Source organism: Streptopelia decaocto, assembly GCF_964273445.1.
Source record: "Streptopelia decaocto genome assembly, chromosome: 11".
NCBI lineage: Eukaryota > Metazoa > Chordata > Aves > Columbiformes > Columbidae > Streptopelia > Streptopelia decaocto.
In genome coordinates this window covers 4227101-4250561 of record NC_138666.1, presented here as the reverse complement: position 1 = coordinate 4250561, position 23461 = coordinate 4227101, and the positions used below count along the sequence as shown (strand labels likewise).

Sequence of the window (23461 nt, the reverse complement as noted above, 5' to 3'; positions counted from 1 at the left end):
TGGGTCGGCCGGGCGTGGAGAGGGCGCTGCCCTGGCTCCCCGACGAGAGCTGCAGCTTTCCGCCGGGAGCCGCCGCACGCCCCTCCACGGTCTCGGATCCCCGGGACTGTCACCTGCGGGAGAGGGCGACCCGTGCGCCGCACCCCGCTGCCACCTGCGTTGCTCAACTCGCACCGTCGGGGCAGCCGGCAGAGTGGGTCACTGCCCCCACCGCCCCATCAAGGCTGCGTCGGGGGCTGCCGCCCTGGGCGACAGGGGGCCGGAAAGGAGCGAGCTGTTTCCCGCGGGCGCGGAGCGGCGCCCCGCGAGGCTGGGCCGTCCCCACCTGCGCCCGTGGGCGAGCACCTGCTCCCATGCGCGCTGGTGGGAGCCCGGCCCGCAGGGCCCCGCCGCCAGCCCCGCTCTTCCCCCTCGCCAGACCCAAAACCACTCAGCCGCGGCGACGAAACCCTCCTGTCCCCAAACGTCCGCGGAAGCGGCAGGGGTCCGCTTCGTAGTGAGGCGTCGCTCCCGGCCTCTCCGGAGCAGCTCCCGAGCAACCTATAGCAGCTTTAATTGGCAGCAGACATTGTTTTTATTTTAAGATATCCTCAAAAAAAAATTTTAGTAACAAATTAACATGCCAGAGACAAAAAAAAAAAAAACCGCGGACGCTGATCCCTTCACCCCTGCCCTGTTATAAAAAAGAAATTGAGAAAATCGCACTTATGTTAAAGACAGTACGTCGGCTGTGGCAGGGGAAAAGGGAGAAGAGTAAAATTGTTGTGTGAAATCGATGGGGCTACAATAATAGTTGTGGTTTAAAATAAGTGACAGGCTGCAACCTAAAGTAAACGGTTAATTCCCTTAGCAATTTATACATCAAACGAAAACCGTACTGAGATCGCTGATAGAGCTATTCAAAATAGCCCCGATTATAAGGAATAGGGCTTTTGAACAAGCGAAGCTCCTAAGCTGCTTTGCAAAATAGCTTTTTCAGAGATAGGAAGATCAGCTTGTGAAAGGTAGAGCGACGATCTAAAATAAAAAAAAAAAAAATCCACAGCTAGATAAATAATTACAACCTATTTATTTTGTGACAGTCGTTCCATTGCGGGACCTGTTGTCTCCGGAGCGCGGTCCGGAGGGGCTCTGTGGGCTCCCTAGAGCGAAGGGCGTTCGGGAGCTCCAGCCGAGTTCAGCCAAAGGCGATGTCCGCCGGGACTCAGGGTGCCGGGAGGGGCCCGGGCTGGGGGCGCCTTTCCGTCAGCCCCGGAACAGCTCTGCCCCTGCCCCTCACCACGCAAACTTTCTCCCGTTTTAAACAAAACAAGTGAGTCTGATAAAGCTCACTGCCGCGCGAAAAACCCGCCTTCCTGCAGGTCTCCCCGACTGGAAATAAAAGATCCAACCGAGGTATTCGAGCATTTCTTAAAAATTCATTTATAATTTATAAAGTGACAAAATAACATACTATTATCCCAGGAATATCTGATTCTTTACACATTCAGCTTGAAACAATTTTGATTTTAAACCAGATTATCTACAAAGATGTATAATCAAGTAAACATGGACCGCATCTTTAAAACATAAAATACAAACTACTATTTAAAATCCTGTATAATGTAAATATGCATGAATAAACCTATTACAGCTAGTAAATGGCTCTGACAAAGTTGAAGAGATTACAAAATAATTATCTGGCACGTCAAGAAAAAAAAACAAACAAAACGGAGGGGTGTCTCGGCACCAGCTCCAACGGTCCCAGAGACATTCCCATCACGTTAACAGCGTCGATGCGCTCGCATACAACTGACACCCACAAAATCCGATTTGAGCAGGGAAAAACGGGTCCCCAGAGCTGGGTGCTGGAACAGTTCCTTGCCGTTATTTGTTCGGAGGGGACGCGGGCCGCCGGGATCCCGGCACGGACGGGAACTGATTCTCGGGCGGTGGTTTGAAGTTCCAGAGCCGCAGGGGAGCACCGAACTCGCTCGGGCACCCGCTCTCCCCCTGGCCTGTGCTGTGCAGCGAGAGAAACGCGCTGAGAGGCCTCAAAGCGCTCTCTGTCCCCGTACACGGGGGACGTTTGGTGGCTGGGAGCGTCGCGTCCACAGCCCCGCCGGCCGCCGCAGTCTGCCACCCGCCGCGGGCGCTGCGCGGAGCGGGGCGCGGCGGCCCCGTGGGGCTCCCGCACTGGTGAGCGGGCGGCAGGAGCCAAACTCGGGCCGAGTGTGACACCTACCTGCCAGCGCCGGGAAGCACCGCGCCCGCGGTCAGCCCTGCGCGGGGCTGCGCGGCCGCCCGGCCCGCGCCGTCCCCTGGGCGAGGGCAGCAGTGCACAACGCCGGCGGTGGGGAGGAGGGGGAAACGGGCCGAGGCTTCCCCCGCCGCACCGAGTGCCTTTGCCAGTGCAATCCCCATCCCCGACACCGCCGCAGCACCTCTGCAGCAGCGACGCGGGCTAAATCTGGCAGAAAATCGAACTCATTAGCAAAGTTCACCGGCTGATTGCTTTGCATAAAACACGACACTGATTGGAAGTAATTAGGTTAAAAGATGGGACTGCGCTTCGATTTGGTGTTTCTAACAAGTGCTTTTGTGCATGGCCTGGTTTAAGCCTCTACGTCCGGAAGCAGTGTCCCTCCCGCGCCCGTCCCTGTCCCTGTCCCCGTCGTGCTGCTGCCGCTCGCCTCTCCCCGGCCCCGCGGGCTCTGCCGGAGCCCGGCCTTGCAGAAATCGCCAGGCACTTTGAAAAAGGCTCCAGATACTACTGCAGCGTCCTAAACGGAGCCCCGCATCTCTTTTAAAACGTGCATTTTTCCGCAGTTATGTACTATCTGCCCGTTAAAAAAAAAAAAAAAAAAAAAAAAGAGTGTTTTTGTTTCTGTTAAAAATCTCTTTTAATTAAATATTCGCATTTTACAAAGGCGGCTGCAGGTTTTTGTATCTAATAAGTATAACCTATTTCCTTTTTTTTTTTTTTTTTGCCTTATAGTTTAGCTCACACCCAAGGGAAGAAAAAAACCAATAGGCATAAAAAATTAAATTAAACTTGTATATATATATTTTGAAACTATGAAACAATTCGGAAAAAGACACAGAAATGTATATATTTATATTACGAAAACAACATTAATGCCTGTACAGATGTCTTGATTTCATAATTTACTTCAAAGATACTGTATTATCAATTTAAATACAAAAAGCTACATTAAATATACAGAATAAGATTTCATACAAATCTTTCTTTGTGTGTGTGAGAGAGAACATGTCACTCGTTTGCTTTTCACTTGGTTAAGACATTTCTGGGCCATTTCCACCCAGCCATTTCCAATAGACTCTATAAACTTTTGAAGGGGGTGCTGGGAGGGAGGGGGGAGCTGGCCTTTTTCTGTTTGTTTTGTTTTTCTTTTGGTAGTGGAAAAATAACTGCCAAAGCAACTTATTATTTCTCTCAATAAATTAAAAAAAAAAAGAAAAAAAGAAAAAAATAACAAAACCACAGTCCCGGAAGGGTTGAGGAGGAGAAGCCGATATTAAATGTTGGACATACCTTTCTTCAGTTCGTAGGGTGAGTCTTTGCAAAGGTCTACTTGGGACTGGCTCCTGATCATTTTAGTGTCTTTAGCCAGGCTCTCGGCTCTGCTGAGGACAGTCTGGTTTAATCCATTGAAGTGGGCCCCGGGGGCGGCGGCGGCGGGGCCGCCGGCGGGGTGCCCGTGCAGGGCCCCGAAGGAGCCGTAGTTCGTGTAACCGGGGTAGAAGGGCGCCGTGTAGTAGAGCGGCCGCGGCAGGACCGCCCCGTTGGGGAAAGGGCACTGCGCTGCCGGCGAGCGCGGCCGCGGCGGCGAACGCGACGGGCCGCCGCCGCCCAGCACAGCGGGGCCGGGGGGCGCCGCCTCGCCGCCAGCCTCCTTTGCCTTGTCCGCCGAGGTGGCGATCTCGGCCAGCGACCAGAGCTTGGGCTTGGCGAGGGCCGCCTGCTGCGGCGAGTGGATGACGGAGGCGCCGGTGGCGGCGGGCAGCAGCGGGTGCAGGTCGGCGGCGTGCAGCGGCCCGGCGGCGGCGGAGGGCGGGCGGTACGGCTGGGGCTCCTCGCCGCCCGCAGGCGGCAGCCCGCGGCCCGCCGGGCAAGGGCCCAGCGGGGAAGAGCCGGGCGCCTTGGGGGGAGCGGGCGGCCCGTCGAGCCGCTCCTCCGCCGGCTCTTTGCAATCCGAGTCGCTGAGGCCGCCCTCGGCCTCCCGGGGGCCGGGGGACTCCTGGAGGCGCTCGCAGCTTGGCACTGCCTTGGGATCCGCGGCTCCTGGATGGGGGGAAAGGACAGAAAGGGTAGGGGGCAGCTCTTGGGCTCGCCCTGCGCCCCCAAAACCGCGCACCCACTTCGCCGCCCCAAACCAGCCCTGCCGCCGCCAGGCCCGCAGCGCTGTCCTGCGGTTCCCCCCACCCCGGCTGCCCGCTCGGGGGGACAGGCCGAGCCCGCTGCCTACCGGTGTCCGGCGTCCCGGGGTCTCCCTTCTCCTCCAGTTTCTGGGGCTCGTCCTCATCGTTTTTCTCCAGGTCGATGTTCTCCTCTTCCTCCTCGTCCTCGCTGCGGTTCCGCGGCGTCCAAGTCATTTTATTCTCCTTTTTGAGCCGCCGTCGCGCGTTGGCGAACCAGGTGGAGACCTGGGTGAGGGTCATTTTGGTGATGATGGCCAGCATGATCTTCTCGCCCTTGGTGGGGTAGGGGTTTTTCCGATGCTCGTTGAGCCAGGCCTTGAGGGTGGCCGTGGCGTCCCGCGTCGCGTTCTTGCGGTACGCGGGGTCCCCGTAGGGGTAGGAGCCGAGCGGTGCCGCGTACGGGTGGTACCCCAGGGAACCGGCCATGCCCGGCGTGTGGTCGTAGGGCGAGCCCTGGGGAGAGAGGGGAGAGCGGCCCCGGGGGGCGAGGTCAGGCGGCCGCGGGGCGGCAATGACACGGCAAGGGCAGCGCCAGGGCCTGCCTGCCGCCCCTGCCCGCGCCCCGGCGCCGGGCCCTGCCCGGCTTCTCCTCCAGCTCCTTCGTGGGAGAACAGGCGGAAGGGCCTGGGGGCTCGCTCCGGCCCCTGGCCGCTTGCAGCAATCCGGCGCTTCTCGCCCAAAGACAAGCGCGGAAAAGCAAATGGGGACCCCGGCGAGGGGGGGCGGTCAACCGTGGGGGCACTCGTTCCTTCCCCCCCCGGGCTGCGATCGCGGCGGGCAACCTGCCGGGCCCAGGCGGCCGGGCTGGGCCGCTCCTCTGCCAGACCAGGGGCGGGAGAAGGAAAAAAAAAATAGAGAAGATAGAAAAAGAGAAAAAAAAACCCCACAGACAACAGAAAGAATGAAAGACAGAAAAAAGAAACTGTGAAACTCTGCCTAGACCTTAAACAGCGAGGAGACACTGAGCAAAACTCCCCGGGTTTTTGGGGGAACTGCGGGGCACTGGCGGCGGCCGCGGCCCCACGGCGGGGATGCCCCGGGCCGGCCCCGCGGTGCCCCGCAGGCGCGCACGGCCGCGCAGCGCCCTGTCTTCCCTGCCTGCCCTTCCGTCCCCGCGCAGCGCCCGCGGAGCGGCTCGCGGCCATGGGATTAGGACTCTGCAATATTTAAGCAGCCTAATTACCGCCGTGCAGGGGAAAGTTGCCGGGTTTATCGCCCGGATTTCTCCCATCGCCGGCCACTGCTTGCTTAATTCCCTTTTTCAACCGCAACAAGGTAGTTGTTGCGGAATTACGATTGCTGTTTTATTAAATTTCTTTTTTTTTTTTTTTTTTTTTGAGGGAACGAAATGGGTTCCCGCCTGCCCCAGTATCGTACCGCCCGGGCCGTGCCGGCGGCTCCCCCCGCGCCCGGCCCTGCCCGCCGCCAGCAACAGTGTGCGGCAGCACAGGGCGGCGATGCGGGAAAGTTGGGCGGCGAGGCGGGGAGCCGTGCTCCCTTTTGTCCCCGATATCTCAAAAATGAAATCGTAACAAAAAGCAGGACCGGAGGAAAGAGCGGTGGGGGGCAGACACCCGCGGGAACCCGCCGTGCCCGGCGCGGTACCGGCGACCCGCGGCTGCTCTTACCACGTAGGAAGTGAAGGCGGCGGCGGCGGCGGCGGCCGGGTCGGTGCCGTACTGGAGGTGGGAGTTGTAACCCGGGGAAGGGGCGGTAAAGGCGGTAGATCCGGCATAAGGGGAAAAAGCGGAGCCCGAAGAAGATCTCCCAAGTTCATCGGTCCTGGGTCCGGAGATCACGCTGGTGCTGTATGCCGGGCACGAGTAGAGAGCCAAGGACGCTGAAGGCTGGTACAAGTAACCCTGAGGATACGACATGGCCAGGCGCGTACATACACCCGGGAGCCCAAGGCGCCGGGAGGGAGCGGCCGCGCTGCCGGGCTGGGGCCGCTGCGGCCGGAGCTTCGCGGGAGCCTCTCCGCCCTCGCCAGCTGGGCAGCGGCGGCACCTTGCTCTCTGCCGGGGCTGCTGCTCCGCGCTCGCCTGCAGCCTGGCACCGCTTCCTCCTTTTTCTCCCCCCCTCGCTTCCCCCTCTCTGTTTTTTTTTTTTCCCTCGCACTCTCTCTCTCTCCCCCCCCCCTGCACCGGGGGGCTTTTTTTTTCCCCCCTTCCTCCTCGCTCTCGCTTTCCGAAGGGTCCTGCCAAGATGCTAAGTTGGAAATCGCAGCTCCTGACGCCTTCTGCGCGGCCCGGCGAGGCTCCTCCTTCGCGGGGTGTTGTCAGTGGAAGGACTGGCAGGACCCCGCTGGGCTGCCGCGGCCGGGCCCAACCAGCGGGAGGGCTCCGCGCTTCCCTCGGCCCTCCCCAGCGCTCAGAGGCTCAAGTGCGCCGGCTCCTGGATTGCAGTCACCTCCGAGCCATTTAAGATCAGCTTCAACTTTCTGCATGTGCTAAATACCGTGCGGAGCCGCGCTGCGCCGGAATGCAAGCCAATCAATATATGAAAAAAAAAAAATAAGATTTATTAGCCGTCCGACTCCCCCTCTGCGCAGCCACCCCTCCTCTTGCTCTCTGCCCCCTGCCCCTCCCTCCACTAAATCACTGGAGGTGGAATATACGGGGGGTGTGTGGTGGTGGCAGTTTTTCTCTTCTAAACAAAAAAAAAAAGGCGACTTTCGGCGGGGAATTGCCGCGCCGCAGCCCGGGCCGGTCCCGCAGCGCTGGGATGTGCAGACGGTCGCGCTGTCGGGGCGGGAGCCGCGCCGGGGCCGCCCCACCGCCGGACCTGTTGCGGCGCTTGTGCGAGCGGAGCTACGGCGGGTTTGCGCCGGCCCCGGGAGAAGGGGGATCGGAGCGGGAGCGGTGGGGGCGGAGATGGGGCTGCAGAAATCGTTCACAGTGAGGGTTTGCCCGCGGATCTAAAGAATACACCGGTATCCTCCCCTCCCCGGATCATAAAAGGGTCGAGGCGAAAGCAGATTAAAACCATATGAACCGGGATAAATCCCCGCCGATCGGGAGATGTAATCTCCTTTGATTCCATCAGATATATTTCCCAACAGGAACATATCCCGATTTATACCCTTCTGACTTTTTTTTCCCCTCGCGGCTGAGGCATGGCCCTGCCCCCGCGGCCGCGAAACCTGCGCCGCGGCTCCGCGCCCCCGGCCACCCGGGACCCGCCTCGCACCGGGGGGGCGGGCGATTTAATTAGATTTATCTCATCTATTTTGTTTTCTTGTAACTTTTGCATCTCGGACGTAATTCGTCTCGCCGCCGGCCCCAGCGAGCCGGACGCGGAGACGAGGGGAGGGGGTGTGTGCTTTAAAACAGGCCGGGGCAGGAGCCCCGCGGGTTGGGTCGCCGAGAAGGCGACATCGACGCCGCCCCGCACCGTCCGTCCCTCCGGGACTCCGTCCCGGCGGCAGCAACCACGGGAAGGACAAGAAGGGACGGGGCGGGCACGGAGCGCTCTCCCCGGTGCCTCCGGGGGAAATCACGGCAGGGCCGGGGACCGGAGGCGGCGGGGGGGCGCACTACAGTACCCAGCAGGCCGTGGCCCCGCCAGTCCCGCCCCCGCCCCTCCCGGCGTATAATTGGCTGTCCTCCCACCGGGAGCCGGTCTTCTCCTTCTTCTATTGGCCGCGCGAGCTGTCCGTCAGCGCGGGGAGGAGGGGGTGTGGAGGGGCGGTGGCTGCACGCGGCGCTGATGCCGGGGAGTCCGGAAGCGGTGCTGAAAGGACGGCACGCGGAGGCGCTGCGGGCCGAGGCAGCCGCTTCCCGGCCAGCCCAGCCGGGCTCCGCTCAGCCTGTGGCAGCGGCGGGTCGGGCCGGCCCCGGCCGGCGAGGTGAGCAAGCGGGGCGGCAGCGCGTCCCTCCGCAACGCGGGACGGCGGCGCCGCGGGTTCCCGTGGCGGCGCTGCCCCGCCGCGCTGCGGCGCCCCCTGCCGGACGGGCGTGGCGCTGCCCCACGGACGGGCTCTCCAGGGGACGCGGCGGCGCCGGAGCCGCTTTCGGCCGCGGTCCCGGGGCCGGATTCCCCCGCACCGAGCCCCAGGGCACGACCGCGCCGTCCGCGACGGGCGCCGTAGTAAGGCGGCGATCGCGGGAGCGGCTTGCGGGAGCGGCTTGCGGGAGCTCGGCGCGGCGAGCTGGGCCTCGGCACCCTCCTCGGTGCTGCTGGCGAGCAGCGCTTTGTCTGGCGCTTCGCTCCTTCACCACACCTTTTTTTTTTTTTTAAACTACTTTTTTTTTTTAAATATTTGTTTTGGTTTTTATTTTTCTTGCTTGGGAGTGCACGGTGTTTTCTGTCTTAAAATCCATGTGGTTGTGCCCCCGGTAGCCGGGAAGGGGCTCGCACACTCTCTTACATGCTCACTCCACACAGGTGTGCACTTTCATCAGTTTTCAGCTGCTCGGTGTCACTGATGTTTGTCCCTGGGTTAATTTTAGCTCTCGCTCTTAAGCGCCGCGTTTCTTTTTGCACTGAAAAGCACTTCTGTCACAATCTTCTGACAATGCCCCTTGTTCGAGGAGTGAGGTATCACCTGGTAAAGTTTTAGACATTTAATATTCATTTCATACGTGAGTAGAATGAGTAACCGCTTTTCCTTGCCTGTTTCTTTGTAGGGAGAAGCAGAAGTTTTAACCATCTTCCCATGGCATCTGACTTTTTTGAGGAGGAGGTAAGGTTAATGTCATGTAAAATTACCCTCTTTATTTCTGATGTTCTACTAATCTTGCTTCTGTAGGCATACATTTTGGAAGCTGTGGTGAGTTCATGCATACTTTCATGCATTGCAGCATAATACCAGAGCTGATTAATAAACGGTAGCGATAGGACTCTAAAGCCATCAGGACTGTGTCTATCAAACTGACATTTTCACTACATTATACCACGATTATATTACTTGCAGTTTTAAAAGAACTGTAGATAATTCTTCGAGATATTGAAACATTTAGTTTATAGTTCTCTTGCTGTGGTTGTCACCTTCACTTTATATCAAATTTGAGACTCATTTCTTAAGGATGTCTCTATTTTCTGCTTTATTTGCACATTGATAGCTCTACTGAATGACTAGTCACAGCAACTTCTTCCTCTGATAGAAGCATATTAAAATGTGAAAGCCTAAGACTAATCTGCTTTGCACGACTTTTCAGCACTTTGATTAAAGGGCAATAAGAAGTTTGTTTCAAGATGTTTGTTTTTGCAGTTTTTATCATTTTTGTTAACAAATGTGTGGCTTGGGGATACATTCGCTTCTCTCAATTTTTACTTAAGGTATGTACATTTGAAAGTATGGATAAGTTCTTAATATCAGGTGTTTGCTTTGCAGCTGCCAGTGAAATGATGTAAGCGCAAGTTGATATTAACATTTTGTACTTTATTTATTTTTGTCATAATTTCTTGGAACCCTTAATGCAATAGAAGAAACATTTACCATTCACTTCTTACTTAACAATGGGTAGGATTTACAGACGGGCTGTGCGCTCTTCACTGTATTTAAATTAAGGCTTGTGAATTTTATTTGAGCTTGTGTAAATAAATAAGTAAGGTCACTATTTTTATAGCCCTCAGTCTGATGGAGTGGTCCTGCAAAGCTGTGTAAAACGGTCTTTGCTTACTTTAGCAGTCCGGCTCCAGTAGGGTTTTTGACATGAGGGGAACTTGGGTTTGAAATGACTGCACAAAATGTGGTGACCCAAAATGTAGCAATATTTGAACTTGGATATTTGTTTTTCTACACTGGTTTCATTTGTGTAATTTCATTTAGGGTGTGCAAATATATGTGGTACAGTGTAAAATAACTTAATAAATGCGTGCATGAACATATAATAGGAATCAGCTGTGAATATTTTCTGGGAGGGGGAAAAGGGGCAGGGTGATCTTCAAAATAACAGCAAACTGTATTTTAAAAGCACAGCCACGGTTAATCTCTAACTGCAGGTGGCTTGTGGTGCATGGAGTTAAACTTGAGTATCTTGGATATGATACACCTTAATTTAATTACTTTAATAGCTACTTTCTGTTGAAAGTTTAAAATCTAACGATCCTGCTTTTATTGCAGTATTTAAAGATCTAATCGTTCTTGTGTGTGTCTGAGATGTAAAACTTAGTGCAAGAAGAGGCAACAGATTGGTTCCGTCATACGATTTTGTTGGGTTTTTTTGAGAGTACTTAAAAGATTATGATGGATAATGCTGTCTTGCCAAAGAATGCCGACACAGGTGTTCATCATTATCTTAATTAAGATCCTGAGAAAATGTCATCTTTCGGCATGAATTATGAAGGGAGATGCATTAGGAGATCATTTCAACCTTTTTTTTTTTTTCTTCTTTTTACAGGGATAGATGAGAAGGAGGCTGTTTTCTCAAAACCTTTTTGATATTTCTTAATCAGAGTACCTGACCTTAGACACTTACTGAATAATTTGTTTCTCCAGTTCAATTTGTGAACATATTCCTGAGAGATCTGTATGTGATGTTAAAGGGAATCTATAATAATAATAATAATAATAATAATAATAATAATAATAATAATATTCCCCTCCTAGATACTCTGGTTCATTTAAAGCTGTCCTTATAAACAAAATACTAAGATGACAGTGGAAATTGCTGCTGGAAACATCTGCTAGGAGGTGTTTTATACAGTGCATTTAAAAGTATTAACAACTCATATAGTAACAAAATAAATATGTGTAAACTTTATCTTTTTAATTAAGCACGAAGAGAAAAAAATTTCCTTTTCACACCTTTGTACCACCATGGAAGTAAAAACTAATTAGCGTGCAAAAGAGGAAGGAGTGGCTTGTATTTTTCTCTGTTAAATCAATACATTATTAGCTGAGCAAGAGCTAAAACAATGCAGCGGAAATATTGGCTGAAGCATCGGCAGTGAAACTTGGGGCTGTGCTCCTGCAGATACTCGTGTGCGTGTTGCTGCTGCTGCTTCCCCGAGGTGAAGAGCCGGCAGTTCCAGGGTCAGAACTGGCCGGTGTTGGGTGGCTCTGGGCCTGGGTGGGTGACCCCGCAGAGCTCTGCAGGACACCCCTCACTCCGCTGGTGTTTCTTGTGCCTGCACGTACTGTACCCGAGACTCTACTTGTTGGCACTTGCTGCGTTTGTGCTCTGAGACTGAGGTGTAAACTTGTGAACACTTAGAATAACTCTGCTGTGTCTAGCAATTGGATATTAGGTGGCTTAGGCAAACTCTTGTTTTTTTCTCAGCAAGCCTTTGTAAGTAAAATGACTTTTTGTCTGCTAAAAGAAAGCTGATTATCGGTTTCAGTAATTTCGAAATTGCATCAGCAAACCTGTTTAGTATGTGGAGTAAAACCATACACAGAAGTGCAGCTGGCAAGTCTTTTAAGCACGTAGTTATTGTATTGAACATGTAACTCCAAAGATCTTGACAGTATCGTGGGACAACCTGAAACTGTATTTCAGTTTCCTGCAATTAACTTAAATGCCGTGATTTGCTTGAGTTTGTTGGCATAATATGAACTAAGTTAAGAATGTCTTTAAAGTTTATTTTGCTTACATTTCCATGAGCATATGCAAAAAATAGACTCTCCTAATCGTTGACTTTAGCAGAAAAAGATGAAAACCTGCTCTTTTTCATGTCTAAACAAGTTTTTCACTTAAAGCAAGCCCTGTCTTCTGTTAGTTGGCTCCTTCTTGTGGAAGAGGAGCACCTCAGTGGGAAGGATGGCTGTGGCTTCCCATGCCATTTTATGGGATGTACATGTGCCGATAGTTTTCCATACGGTGGCAAATTCCCTTTTGAGCGCAGGTGCTGCAGCATGGTGGGAACTCCCAGAGTGGGATTCTGGCCTTCGGTGTGGGGGTTAGAGGTGGGTGACTTTTCATAGCAGCACCATGTTCAAAAGGGTTTGTATTTTATCTGCCGTACTTACATAAATTTGCAGTCCTTACGACCGGTGTTTGCGAGAGTTTGGCATTACTTCTTTGAGTAGAGACAAAGTCAAGGGCCCTTTCTAGCCTTACACCCAAAGAATTATTTCAGACAGTTCATAATTTCTCAACTTTATTAGTATTAGAGCTTTTTAGTTTCTGTTCCTTAACATGGTTATGCAGATGTGAATGATTCTTAAAGCTGTTTTCTACAGGTTAAAGTGAACGAATTTGTAGAGCCAGAAAAGGTTCTGTTTGTTTGGGTTTGTTTGGTTTTGTTTTGTTTTTTAATGTGTAAATAACTGAGGCAAAAACCAAACTGGTTAGACCTTTCGAAATGAATGTGGGTCATTGTAACAGAGACTTTGTTACCAAACTTGTGAGTGATCACTCTCTTACTCTACCCAAAAGAGATGCTCTTTTTTTTGCGACAGAGTGAAAAACTAGCTTTTTTTTTTTTTTTTTCATAAGCACATCTTTTTCTCAGCATTTCTACTGCAGATCAAGAGCCCAGTGTTTATCCCTGAAATATTCTCTGCTGGCATCTACAGAACTTTTCATGCCCTTCAGATTTAATTTTGTATAGAATAATGTGTGGTGTGATATGCAGGTCCTCTGTTTTCAATTAAGCTGTATTAGGTAACTATGCTCTTCTCTTTCATATCCCGTAGCAAAGTATCAATATCCAGATGGCAGTGTGCTGGGATAAAATAGCTACAGGGTTGGCTGCTACTGTAAAGCCAAGAACTAACATTTTAGCCTGTGTGATAAATAACACCGGGGTTGCGACTCTTGGCGTATTGGAGTTGCACTAAATAACACTACAGTGCTGTTTATTACTGGTTTCATTGGATAATATGCAGCTATAAAAACTGCTTGAAGCTTTTATTAAGAATACTCTGTCATTATAAAAAGGTGCCTACAACTTCTTTATGATATTGGCGGGGCAGGAATTACTCTGTGCTGACCTCCCGGCTGTTGTGTAGGGAGGACCTTTCCCTCTCCCAGCTTCTGTGGGCGGTAGGTTATGTGGATGCCCCTCGGGAAGAGGGCAGCTCCCTAGAGCCCAGGTTTCCGAAGTTATTTTTAAGGCATTCTTTTGCTTTTTCATAAGTTTAATTCTGTATTTAATTTCTTGATTCATTTAAAACTCAGCTGATATTCTCTGTGGTATAAACTGTGCTACTGGGTCCCTAGTAAACTTTAAACTGAGCTCACCCGGATAGTTGTCTGAGATGAGGCTGCAGAATTGCTGAGAGACTTTGATGCTGGCTGAGGTGATGATGGGAAGACTTGATAAAGGGACCAGGACTCCGGATCCAGGACATCCTTGTTCACATTGTATGACCCAGATGTGCTCATGTAACCTCCCTGCCTCTGTTTACCTCACTAGGACCCTTTGCTTTTCTCAGAAATGTTTGGATTTAAATTGGTGTCCATACTCATATTTAGACTGTTGTGCTTTTGAGCAAAAGCAAGTTATTGGTACTATTACTGAATCGTTAGCTAAATACCATCAAATTTCCATATTTCACAGATCTTTGATTTCCATAGGCACCCGTTTATGGTGAGCTTCTTAGAAAATGTAGAACTGAACAGCATCCAGTGGGATGTGGCAATAACATAGTGTCTGTAGGATTGAATATGTGTGCTAGATCAATGGGTGAAGAAACTCTGGCATTGCTCAGTCTGTAATCCTTGTTTGCAAGAGAAACCTGCTGTCTCAATTAGTAACAAATAATATCTTTTGCTCCATGTCCCTGTTCCCATATGTCCATTTTTTTGCCCTTACAGAATGTAGCCAAGAGAAGATGCAGTGAGGTCCATGATGAGGAAACTAGATGATCTCTCGAGGTCCCTTCCAATCCCTAACATTCTGTGATTCTGTGTGAAAATGAATCCAGCAGTCCATCCCATCCCGTACCCGCCTGAGTACAGGGAGAGACCTCGTACAAAGCCAGAATGCGTCTGGGCTTGCAGCTCTTTTTAACCATATTAAGTCCTATTCAGCACTAATGGTAAGTAATTTGTTTTGTGTGTGTTATGATTCATTAAGTAAGGCATTACAGCAGTGGTATTTTCCTTTGTGGTACTGGGTTCTGTCTCTAACAAAATGCAGAATTAATGTTTCCAGATATATCAGCTTTAATCCTGTTTCTGTTAAGAAAATCATGTGGTGCAGATGACAAGCATTGTAGTAAACATGCTTTTATTTTCTTCCTTTTTTGCCCTTTCCAGATGAGCTTAGTGACACTAAGCTTTGCTTAGCAAAGCTAAAGAAGGGAAGAACTGTTGGAAGGCCAGAGCTATTTTGAAGTAGGATAATTCTTCTTTCTGTAACACCCAAACATGAAGGCTGTAAAACTTCATTAGATAGAGTATCGATAATAGTATAATATCAGTAATATTGCATGATGTAACTACACACTGCTTTATTGTTCGCTGATCACTTGGAGCTGCATTAAATAAATGAATATATACTAGTGGCTTAAATGAACATCATGAGTGAAAGCAATAAATCAAGAAGGTAGGTACTAGAGGAAATACAACTAGCTTTTTTAAGCCAGTCTCATCTTTCTTCAGCTCTTTCCATAACCTGTATTTTTTTTGTCTCTTGGGAAAGACAAAATGATGAAAAATACCTTTTCATTCAAGAATTTGAAGCTAGTTCAACTTCTTAACCAGAAAGACTTCACTGTCCTCATAGCTGTTACGGCGTCTTAATGCTTTGTCCAGCGGAAAACAGCATTTGTGGTGCTGACCCATGAACTCTGTGAACATCTGTAGTGCCGCAGCATGTGCTGCTCTTTCTTCTTGGGGCTTCCCTCCTTGGGGAGCTGTTGTGAAATGTCTGGGGTGGCGCAGCCCTCTGTGACCTCTTGCATCCAAGGATGGACACTGCGAGTCTTTTTCTGTCTGGAACGTGTGGGAGCTCCCTCCTGAGCCCAATGCTTCTCAAATGTTGCAAGAAAAGATGTGACAGTGTTGTCTGGAAGATGTGACTGACTCAATTGTTATTAGCGTTTATTAAATGCCTTACAATGGAGGGGAAGAGTCATTGCCTTCATTTTTACAAATAGGAGAACTGGCATGTAGGAGGAATAGATCTCTTCTATCTTCTGTGATTCTTGACCCACCTAATTAGGTGATTGTCACAAGAAATAACAACCTGGCTCAGGGGAATGGCACTGGGGAGAGCTGCCGACACGTTCAGTATGGCACACGGCTTTCCCCCAGAACGGCTTCATGCGGTGAGCGGGGGCTGGCCAGGGAGGGGGTTTGAAAGGGCTGATGAGCCTGAGGCTGTCTCTCCGTTGAATAGTTTCATTCTAGATCTCACCCAGGGAAAAAGTGAGGAACTGCCACTCATTTCTAGGAGCCGCTCTTTTTAGCGATTACTTGCCCTCTGCCTCCTGCCGCCTCCTTTCCCAGCAGAGTGGCCTTTCCCCAGGAGAAGCTGATTCAGTTCACTGCTGGTATTTGCAGTTTCCCTGCCCTTACTCAGTCTCTCAGGCGGTAATCATTTCTTCTGGTCTAAGACTTCAGTTTCTTTTTTTTAATGGTTTATTTTGCTAAGAAAGAGTCTGTCCAACTGCTACAAACAATAGTGGGTTTGATGTGTATCAATAAAGAGTTAGAGATGTGTGTTTTCTGTGTAGACGATAAAGAGACTTAAAGCCTACTTTAAAGGAAGGCAAACCTTGGAGAGGTTTACTTAGATGTACCATATGCCCTATTCTTTCATTTTTAAAAGCAATATTAAGGGAGGTTTGTTTGTTGGGGTTTTTTTTTTTTCAAGAAAAGAGAAAATAATTTCATCTTTTTGATTGCACTTTTTTTCTTAGTCTCACAGTTGTGAGATAAATATTCAGAAATATGACTTGGTAAGGTTAATGTGATTAAAATGAATATGTGATAACGGACTCTGCACATTAAAGATTAAGAGCTCAAATTATAGACTCCAGAGTGGAACACTCCATGAGCATTTGCGATGTTGTTTGTGCAAGGAATGCAGACTTAGGCCCACGGTTGCAGGGGCACAACAATTTCGTCCTGTCTGCTGCTTTTTTTGTCTTGAGTGATCTGCACAGGAGTCTCTTGCACGCTGTAGTGTCAAGGTGAAAATGGAGTCTGGGGGGAGGTGAGGGGGTCAAATGAGCAAATAATTTCAGTCCAAGCATTAGAGTTACTCTATAAAAACAGATTAGTTTTACGCAAGTGATTCAGATTTACAAAGAACAGTTTATAGCATTTTGACTGCACAGTGGTTAATTCTTTATGTATAAATTGATCTTTTATATAAATGTAATTCCATATACAACAGTTAATCTCTTTGAGTGCAAGCTGACAATATATTGTCAATTAATTTATGTAGGTTATGACTTTCTTTTCCCTGTACTGTGCAGTGGTTACCTATGCTAAAGTTGAGTCAGTGTGTGCTTAATGAAAATTAGATGTGAAAAGTAACCTGTAGAGGACAAAGCAGCATTGAAATCCTTATTGCTCTTAAAAAGACAAAGGTACCTCAGACAGTTCTCCCTTCTTAATCTCTTGAGAATTTGATGTGTGATTCTGTTACAAGCAATTTGGAGTGAATGAAATTGAAATATTTTAAGAAATTAATATTAGTACTAGATGTTATTGCTTACTTTTGCGAAGCCCAGTTTTGTTTTAAAGTGCTTCGTGTTTTGAGAGGCTAATTGATAGACAATCTTCCATTGAGAAGGAAAAGGACTTGGACTTCCATGGAGAGACAAGCCTGGCTGTTACATCTGTGAAATTTGCTAGTGTTGCAACCATTTAAATGAAGTGTTTGTTTACAGAGCAGCAATGGCATTTCTCCTCCTCTTCCTTGCGGTTTTGTCCAACTAGAACATCTAGTGGCAGAACATGAGTGGCAGTTGCAGTGACTGCTAAGTGTTTAAATGATGACACCATTATGTGAAGTGATTTTGAAATGAGAGATTCCAGCCAAGAATTACATCTGCTCTCATCTCCTTCAAATCATATTCTCTGGCTGTGCAGATTATGATTGATTTGTTTGTGACAGATTGCAGGAAACAGTCATTGATTTTTCAATATTTTACCTTAAAATTATTTACAGTTGTAACCAAGGGGAGGTATTTCCATGGGCTGTCAGCCCCTGAAAGACTGGGATAATATTCCCTGCTCCCTGACAAGACAAATTACCCGTAATGAGTGCAGTAGCTGAAGGGTATACTTTTATTTTAAAATATGTCAATAACCCCAGTGACTAAACGAATATTGATTCAGCATAATGAAGCCTGAGTAATGTGAAAATGAGCTCTTCAAGGAGCATGGTAAAGACTGACTTTTTAGCTCGTAGCAAGAAGCTTTTCATTCTTTACTGTTAGGTGGTTGAAATGTGCAGTCTTAAACAAGTCATCCTTAAACAGTAGTAATATGTGGAGTAATGGAACAAAAGAACTTTTTTCCTCATTTTTAATTTCTTTTTTTCCCCAAGTTCTTTTTTTTCAGTGCATTTCAGCACATCAGGGGCTTAAAGAGAAAAATGCAAGTTATCCAAGGCAGAGATAGAATTACTATTGGTGTGAATGTCTTTTGCAATAATATTCTTCAGCCAGCCTAATTATGTTTTAAGTGGATTCAGCATATATGGATATGGAAATGTATCTAAATAAAACTTTAGATTTAATTTCATATTACTGACTTATTGGGCATATTGATGTGTGTTCTGTGTGGTCGGTGTAATATTCTTTAACAATTTAGAATAGCTGGTTTATGAGAACCTAGATATACAGTGTTAGAAAACTTGGTTACTGTGGTGCACGTTTTTCTTTCTGGTGCCTTGCAACACTGCATGCTTCTTACCAAATGAGAATTTTCAAATAGTAATTAATTTAAATTACCGTAATTTATGCAGTGCATTTATAGGTGTGGTGTGGAAAAGCATCTAATAGATTAATACAGATGCACTTCAATTGTTCAGGGTGAGGATTAGATTAAAGACCACGTTGAGGTACAATTTTTTTAACATTAAAAATATTGAACACTAAAAAGAACTCTCATCTGAAAGGATCAATTTGTCATTTGTATTCGAGAGCATTGTGCAGCATTGGGAAGGCTCTGCGAAAGCACTGGGTATAAATAGCTATGTGATCCAGACGTATGCTAAAAGATATTTTCTTGGGGTGTTTGTGCGCAATGTGTCAATTATGAAATAATGTCATAGCCAAAAGCATTTAGTGAGCAAGTGAGCATGTTTGGGCACAAAGACAACTTTCTTTCTTTTTTTTCTGAGGACTGACTTCAATTGCATCCAAGTGGCTTGTGGAAATCTTCAGAAGGATGTTTTCCGATCAGCACACAGGTGATTTTTCTAAATGTCATCCCTTCAGCACAGTCAGAAAGTATTTCAGGATGCACTGGAGAACCTGTGGCACTGCGAGTTAAATGGCAGCTCTGCAATGTGAGAAATGCTCCTGTTTTTAACATTGCTAATTTTCAAAAGGGAGCGGTGTACATTTGAGAGGGTTACAACTGTAAATAATTGTAGATTGAAACGGCTTGTGCGTAACACCTGGGATTCACAAAATATTGGAGAACCATTAATGGTGAGGGAGGGAGTAGTACCCTCAAATATATAGCAGTGATATCAGGAGAATTTGGGGCTCTTGGAAATTAAGGCTCAGTGTTATTTTACACATCCCGCATTCTCTGCCTGTTCTCTTTCTTTCTGTACCTTTTGTTTCCTTGGCCAGCTGTGACAGTGGTGAGGAAGAGGGAGGCTGTTCAGGGCTGGGTGCCAGTTCTGATGTTTCTTTTAACCACATCTCCTTTTCCTGGGTAACAGCTCCGTGGTACCAAACTCAACAGAAGCGGATACTGCTGGAGGTACTGCTGACAGCTAAGCCCAAGTGGGCTCTGTTCACAAGACGTCGGCTTGTTTCGTTTGCAGGGCAGGTAACGTCTCTTCCTTTGCTGCCTTTCCCGAAGACGAGTTTGCTTATTAAATACTCGCCTGCCTGGTGTTCAGGCCTGAACTGTGTGCTTGGCACTGATGGCACTTGTTGGCTGCGGAAAGCTCTGTGTGTGACAGCGGAGATTTCTGGTGATGGTAACTTGGAAGCTCTTACGCTTATTCACGCATCTTCTTTTAGTGTTAGAACTACTACAGTTGCTAGTCCACTTCCAGCTGACTATGGAGGAGAGAGGAAAAACAAACAAAATCAATGAAACAGACAAAAAACCCAAACCAAACAATGAGCCCAAATCATTACTCAGCTGAAAGTTCTTGTGGCATCTGGGATCTCTTAGGAGCAGAACATAAACCCAGTTGGTGTTCACTTAGGCAAAAGGAAAAGAGAACACTGTGAAATGAAAGTCACAGGTAAGAAGAGAGTAATCTCCTTTGTGGCAGAGAAGAAACTGTGGGTAAATCATGAAGGGCTAATATTTAAGGTTCGTATGTCCTTAGGCACTTTGGGACTAGCAAATTTTGACCATTTCAGTTCATTTCAAGCCTGACACGAAGACAGTGTCTGAGTGCGTTCTTGTAGAGGGAAGGTGATACAATGTTAATGGTGTGGGTGTTTTTGTGTCAGATCTCTATACCTATTCAATTGTCAGATTCCACTATAAATAAGATGGCAACCAAAACCAATGGTTGTTTATTTTGCTTTTCTCCCTATTTATTCTCTCTCTGTATTTTCTGCTCTATAGATTAACTGTGAACTCATTTTAGTTGATGGAAGAGGTGTGGAAGGGGAGAGGGTGTGTAAATGTTGTTGATGGAAATTGTTCTTACTGGCTAAGCCTTTCCCCCCTCCTCAATTTGTTTGTTTGAAATCTAAGAACTAATATATAATGGAACCTGAACCAAAGCAGTCCATAAGTGGGCAGACAGCACTATGTAGAATTTGCAATTCTCAAAGACGTGGTTAGTTGACATCAGTTCTTTGTGCCCTAAACTACACGTGTTGAAGTTGCTGTTTCTTTTAATTTATGAACAAATATTTGGTTTTTGTCAGAATATTCACATTTTCTTGGAATGACCATATTATGTACTAAAAGCTTTCACTAACTTGAGTGGTGTGATAGTATTGCAGTCTTTGGTATGGTGACATGTGGTTCATGGTGAACTTTTAGAGGTAGATAACCCTAAAAGAATATGAGGAGAATCCCAGACACTTCAAGTTTCACCTGACTGCTATGGCTAAAAAGGCGTGGCTGACCATGGTGAAACCTGTGTCTGGAATTATGGAGACAGGCTGAGAAATATGTACTGAATTGATTGTTGATTATTTTCCTTTGTAAACACTGGGAATGGACAAATTATGGTTTGCTGTGGCCTTTAAGGAGTGTCCACCGCGTCCTCCTTTTGTTTTTTTAACTTATCTTTTAATATGAAGTGTCATTCCCCAAATGAAGTGATGTCCTTGGGCTGGTGGCAACAGCTGGAGTTGCAGGATTCATAAATAATTCAGAGAGGGATAAAGGGTATGGGATTTTTTTTTTTGTCATTTGAATCTTTATTATGTGCACACATTTCATTTTAGATATGGCATCGTTTGAATTCATTCAGTATGATGATTGCACTGACCTGTCATATTTATTTTGATGTCCCTTTGAAGGACCATATGCTCTGTCTTCGGCACAAAAAAGGATGCAAGTTGCTAACCAAAAAGGCAGCTATGTTCCCGTAGGGATGAAGACCCTCGCTTCCCGTTGTCACGTCAGTCTGCGTTCAGCTGTGGTGCAGGAGAAGAAAGCGCAGTTGTTACATCAGGGCACTCATGCAACGGCAGCGTGGCCTGGCGAAAGGTGGAAGAAAGGGCAAAACCGTTTGCATCAAGATGTTGTACGGCATGAGAACCTCAGCTGTCACTCAGGGCCAGCTGGTGCGAGGAACCTGGCATGTGGAAGATGGAAAAGATTAAAGCCAGCCAGAAATCTGCCAAGGTGGAGGTGTGCCATGGTAGCTTGATGTGGGAATGCAATTAATTACTTTGTCTGCTGGAGGTGGGGTTGCCATGCACACAGCCTTTGGGGACGCACGGGAGTTAGGCTGGTTCTGCAGGGCTCAAGGCTTTTCCTTTGACCCATCTGTGCTCTCCTTTCCTCTTAAAGGAGCTGCTTGCTTAGCCAGACATCATCTTGGATAATGGTTTTTGGGAAAACCTGCAGTTGTAGTTTTCCTCTTTGCTAATTCTGTTGTAACCAACTGTTGCATTTGGTCCTTCACTTATTTTGGCAGCATGTTTCTGGGGACAAGTGGTAAATTTTCCAGAAGTTCCAGGTAAATCTACTGGTTTCAAGCTCAACCATGTTCCATAAGTAATGAACTTGCATGGTGATGAGTGATGTCTGATTCCTACTGGTGAGTGCAGTGGCAGGATTAGCAATTCATCAGTGGGTAACAAGACCTTGTTAACGTTGCCTTTGAATGCAGTATTAACGTGATAGGATGCAACCACTATGGTATTTTCATGGTATAAGGTGTAATTGCAGCAGTGTGTGGTGATTTGTATGAAGTAGATGGACCATTGTGCCATGCTGGTGGCAGAAGGAAGCCAATTAAGTGAAATACAATAACTAGAATCTGTGAATGTGCATGATAACTGTATGCAAAATTGTTTCTTTTCTAGATCCTGCCATCAATGCCTGAGCCTCCCTGAAATCTTCTTACCAGTTACTGCCAAGATGAGAAGGATAACAGGAAGGAGGAGTGCTTAAGTGGTTTTAATGACAGTTAATTTAATCTATTTATCAAATGACAGGTTGTTTTTTCCTCAAAACTCGATTGTCATGACAAGATGCTTTTGGAAGTCATTTTTGTAAAATAAAACTGACAATTTTTAGGCTACAAAGAGCTATTGTATCTTTCTATACAATGTTGTCATTATGGTAAACCGCTGGAAAGTCTTTATTTTTGAAGTAATTTAACTTGCCTACTTCATTCATTTATTTGAATGTCTGTTGAATGCCATGTGAAAAGTTTCTTGCCAGAGTTCTTTTATTCAACGGAATAGTTATTCTTACAATGCTCAATTTATTATTGTCTAAATTACTGTTGCCTTAGCCTCCTACGGAATGTTTCTTTTTAGTAATTCTTAAACAAATAAGGAATGAATGAGGTTTTGTCCCTTTTGTGTTTTGATCGGTGTATTTTTCCTTTCAGTGAAAGCGTCTTCAGTTTTCAGAATGACACTATTACAAAGAAAGGTGCGCTATTTATTCCCCCCAGCAGAAAATGTCTTTTGTGCAATGATTTTTTTAAATATGTACACTGCCAAGGTGCAATTACTGGAAGGAGAGACGGAAGCTGTTGGGAATGTCATGTTATGCCAAATTAAGAATTATTAGCTCTCCCTTTCTCTGCAATCTCTTCGACTAGAACTCGACCTATTGCGTCTGGCTTATACTTTGGCTCTAGTGGAACTAATGTGTCCTTGGAGTAGCATTTTAGAGTAACTTCAGATTCTTTTTTTCTTTCTCTTTTTTTTCTTTCTTTTCACAAGTCTGCTTTAAACTGCTGGGATAAACTTCAGAGGAGGCAGGAGCTGCAGGTTCCTGTGTCAGCAGCTGTGCTGGTGGAGGAGGAAGCTTCACGCACACTTGCTCCTCACTCTCTCCCGCAGGTTCTGCCCCTGCTAGGGAAGCAAATTGAACTGTTTCCCTGAGCACACCTGGCCTGATTTCAGCCAAAGTTGATTGTGTTATTAAATATTAGTTAACTGGCACCCTGGGTGATTTAATGACAGGGCAGAGAATGCGCAGCCCAGCTGTGCAGAGGGCACATCTGGGTGGGGGGTGTGTTGAGAAGCTGTGGTGGTGTGGTCTTTTCAGTGGGTGCAGTTACATCTCTAAGATGTGATAAAAATTGGGTGTGTTAGAAAGCTGTGCGGTTCTGTAATGTATGATATTCACATTTCAGGAGTGAACTGGATATTGTAAAATAAACCCATGCTCTTTGGCTTAGTCCTTGTGCATGCCAGTGTGAGTGGAGAGCGATGGTGTGAGTGTGTGTAGGTGATAGAACCCCTATTTTGGGAAAATTTATCCAGTCAAGGTGAGTAAATAGTATGAATGTTTCCATTATCTAGAGAACACACAGTTGTGCTTTCATCGAAGAGGCTGCCTCC

General features: G+C 47.5%; 1 protein-coding gene and 2 long non-coding RNA genes across 4 annotated transcripts; 2 read left to right on the top strand and 1 right to left on the bottom strand.

Annotated features, from left to right (window-relative positions):
• Window positions 1-636: 636 nt before the first annotated feature.
• On the bottom strand, window positions 637-6429 carry IRX5 (iroquois homeobox 5). Of its 2 annotated transcripts, XR_014185168.1 has the most exons (4): window positions 6051-6429; window positions 4470-4875; window positions 2225-4285; window positions 637-2002 (listed from the first exon to the last, which is right to left on the bottom strand). XR_014185168.1 is itself a non-coding variant. In XM_082063103.1 (3 exons), the coding sequence occupies exons 1-3, from the start codon at window positions 6297-6299 to the stop codon at window positions 3519-3521; spliced, it is 1422 nt and encodes a 473-aa protein (XP_081919229.1). In that variant the 5' UTR covers window positions 6300-6429; the 3' UTR covers window positions 637-3518. The 2 variants fall into 2 exon arrangements, 1 of the variants encoding a protein (XP_081919229.1); XM_082063103.1 differs by having other exon boundaries at window positions 637-4285.
• Window positions 6430-8140: 1711 nt separating this feature from the next.
• LOC309444617 lies at window positions 8141-14702 on the top strand. The gene is made up of 4 exons (XR_014185110.1): window positions 8141-8269; window positions 9051-9106; window positions 14130-14353; window positions 14574-14702. It is a non-coding gene; the product is annotated as an uncharacterized lncRNA (long non-coding RNA).
• Window positions 14703-18616: 3914 nt separating this feature from the next.
• On the top strand, window positions 18617-23234 carry LOC309444616. Its single transcript, XR_014185109.1, has 6 exons — window positions 18617-18687; window positions 19171-19280; window positions 20951-21284; window positions 21574-21615; window positions 21965-22541; window positions 22838-23234. It is a non-coding gene; the product is annotated as an uncharacterized lncRNA (long non-coding RNA).
• Window positions 23235-23461: the final 227 nt, after the last annotated feature.

Excerpts from the sequence above, each read along its gene's own strand:
- IRX5 (XM_082063103.1), bottom strand. The coding sequence starts at position 6,299 with ATGTCGTATCCTCAGGGTTACTTGTACCAGCCTTCAGCGTCCTTGGCT. Across the intron at positions 4,876-6,050 it reads CCGCCTTCACTTCCTACGTG|GGCTCGCCCTACGACCACAC; the intron begins GTAAGAGCAGCC and ends CTCTCTCCCCAG. Across the intron at positions 4,286-4,469 it reads CCCCGGGACGCCGGACACCG|GAGCCGCGGATCCCAAGGCA; the intron begins GTAGGCAGCGGG and ends CCCCCCATCCAG.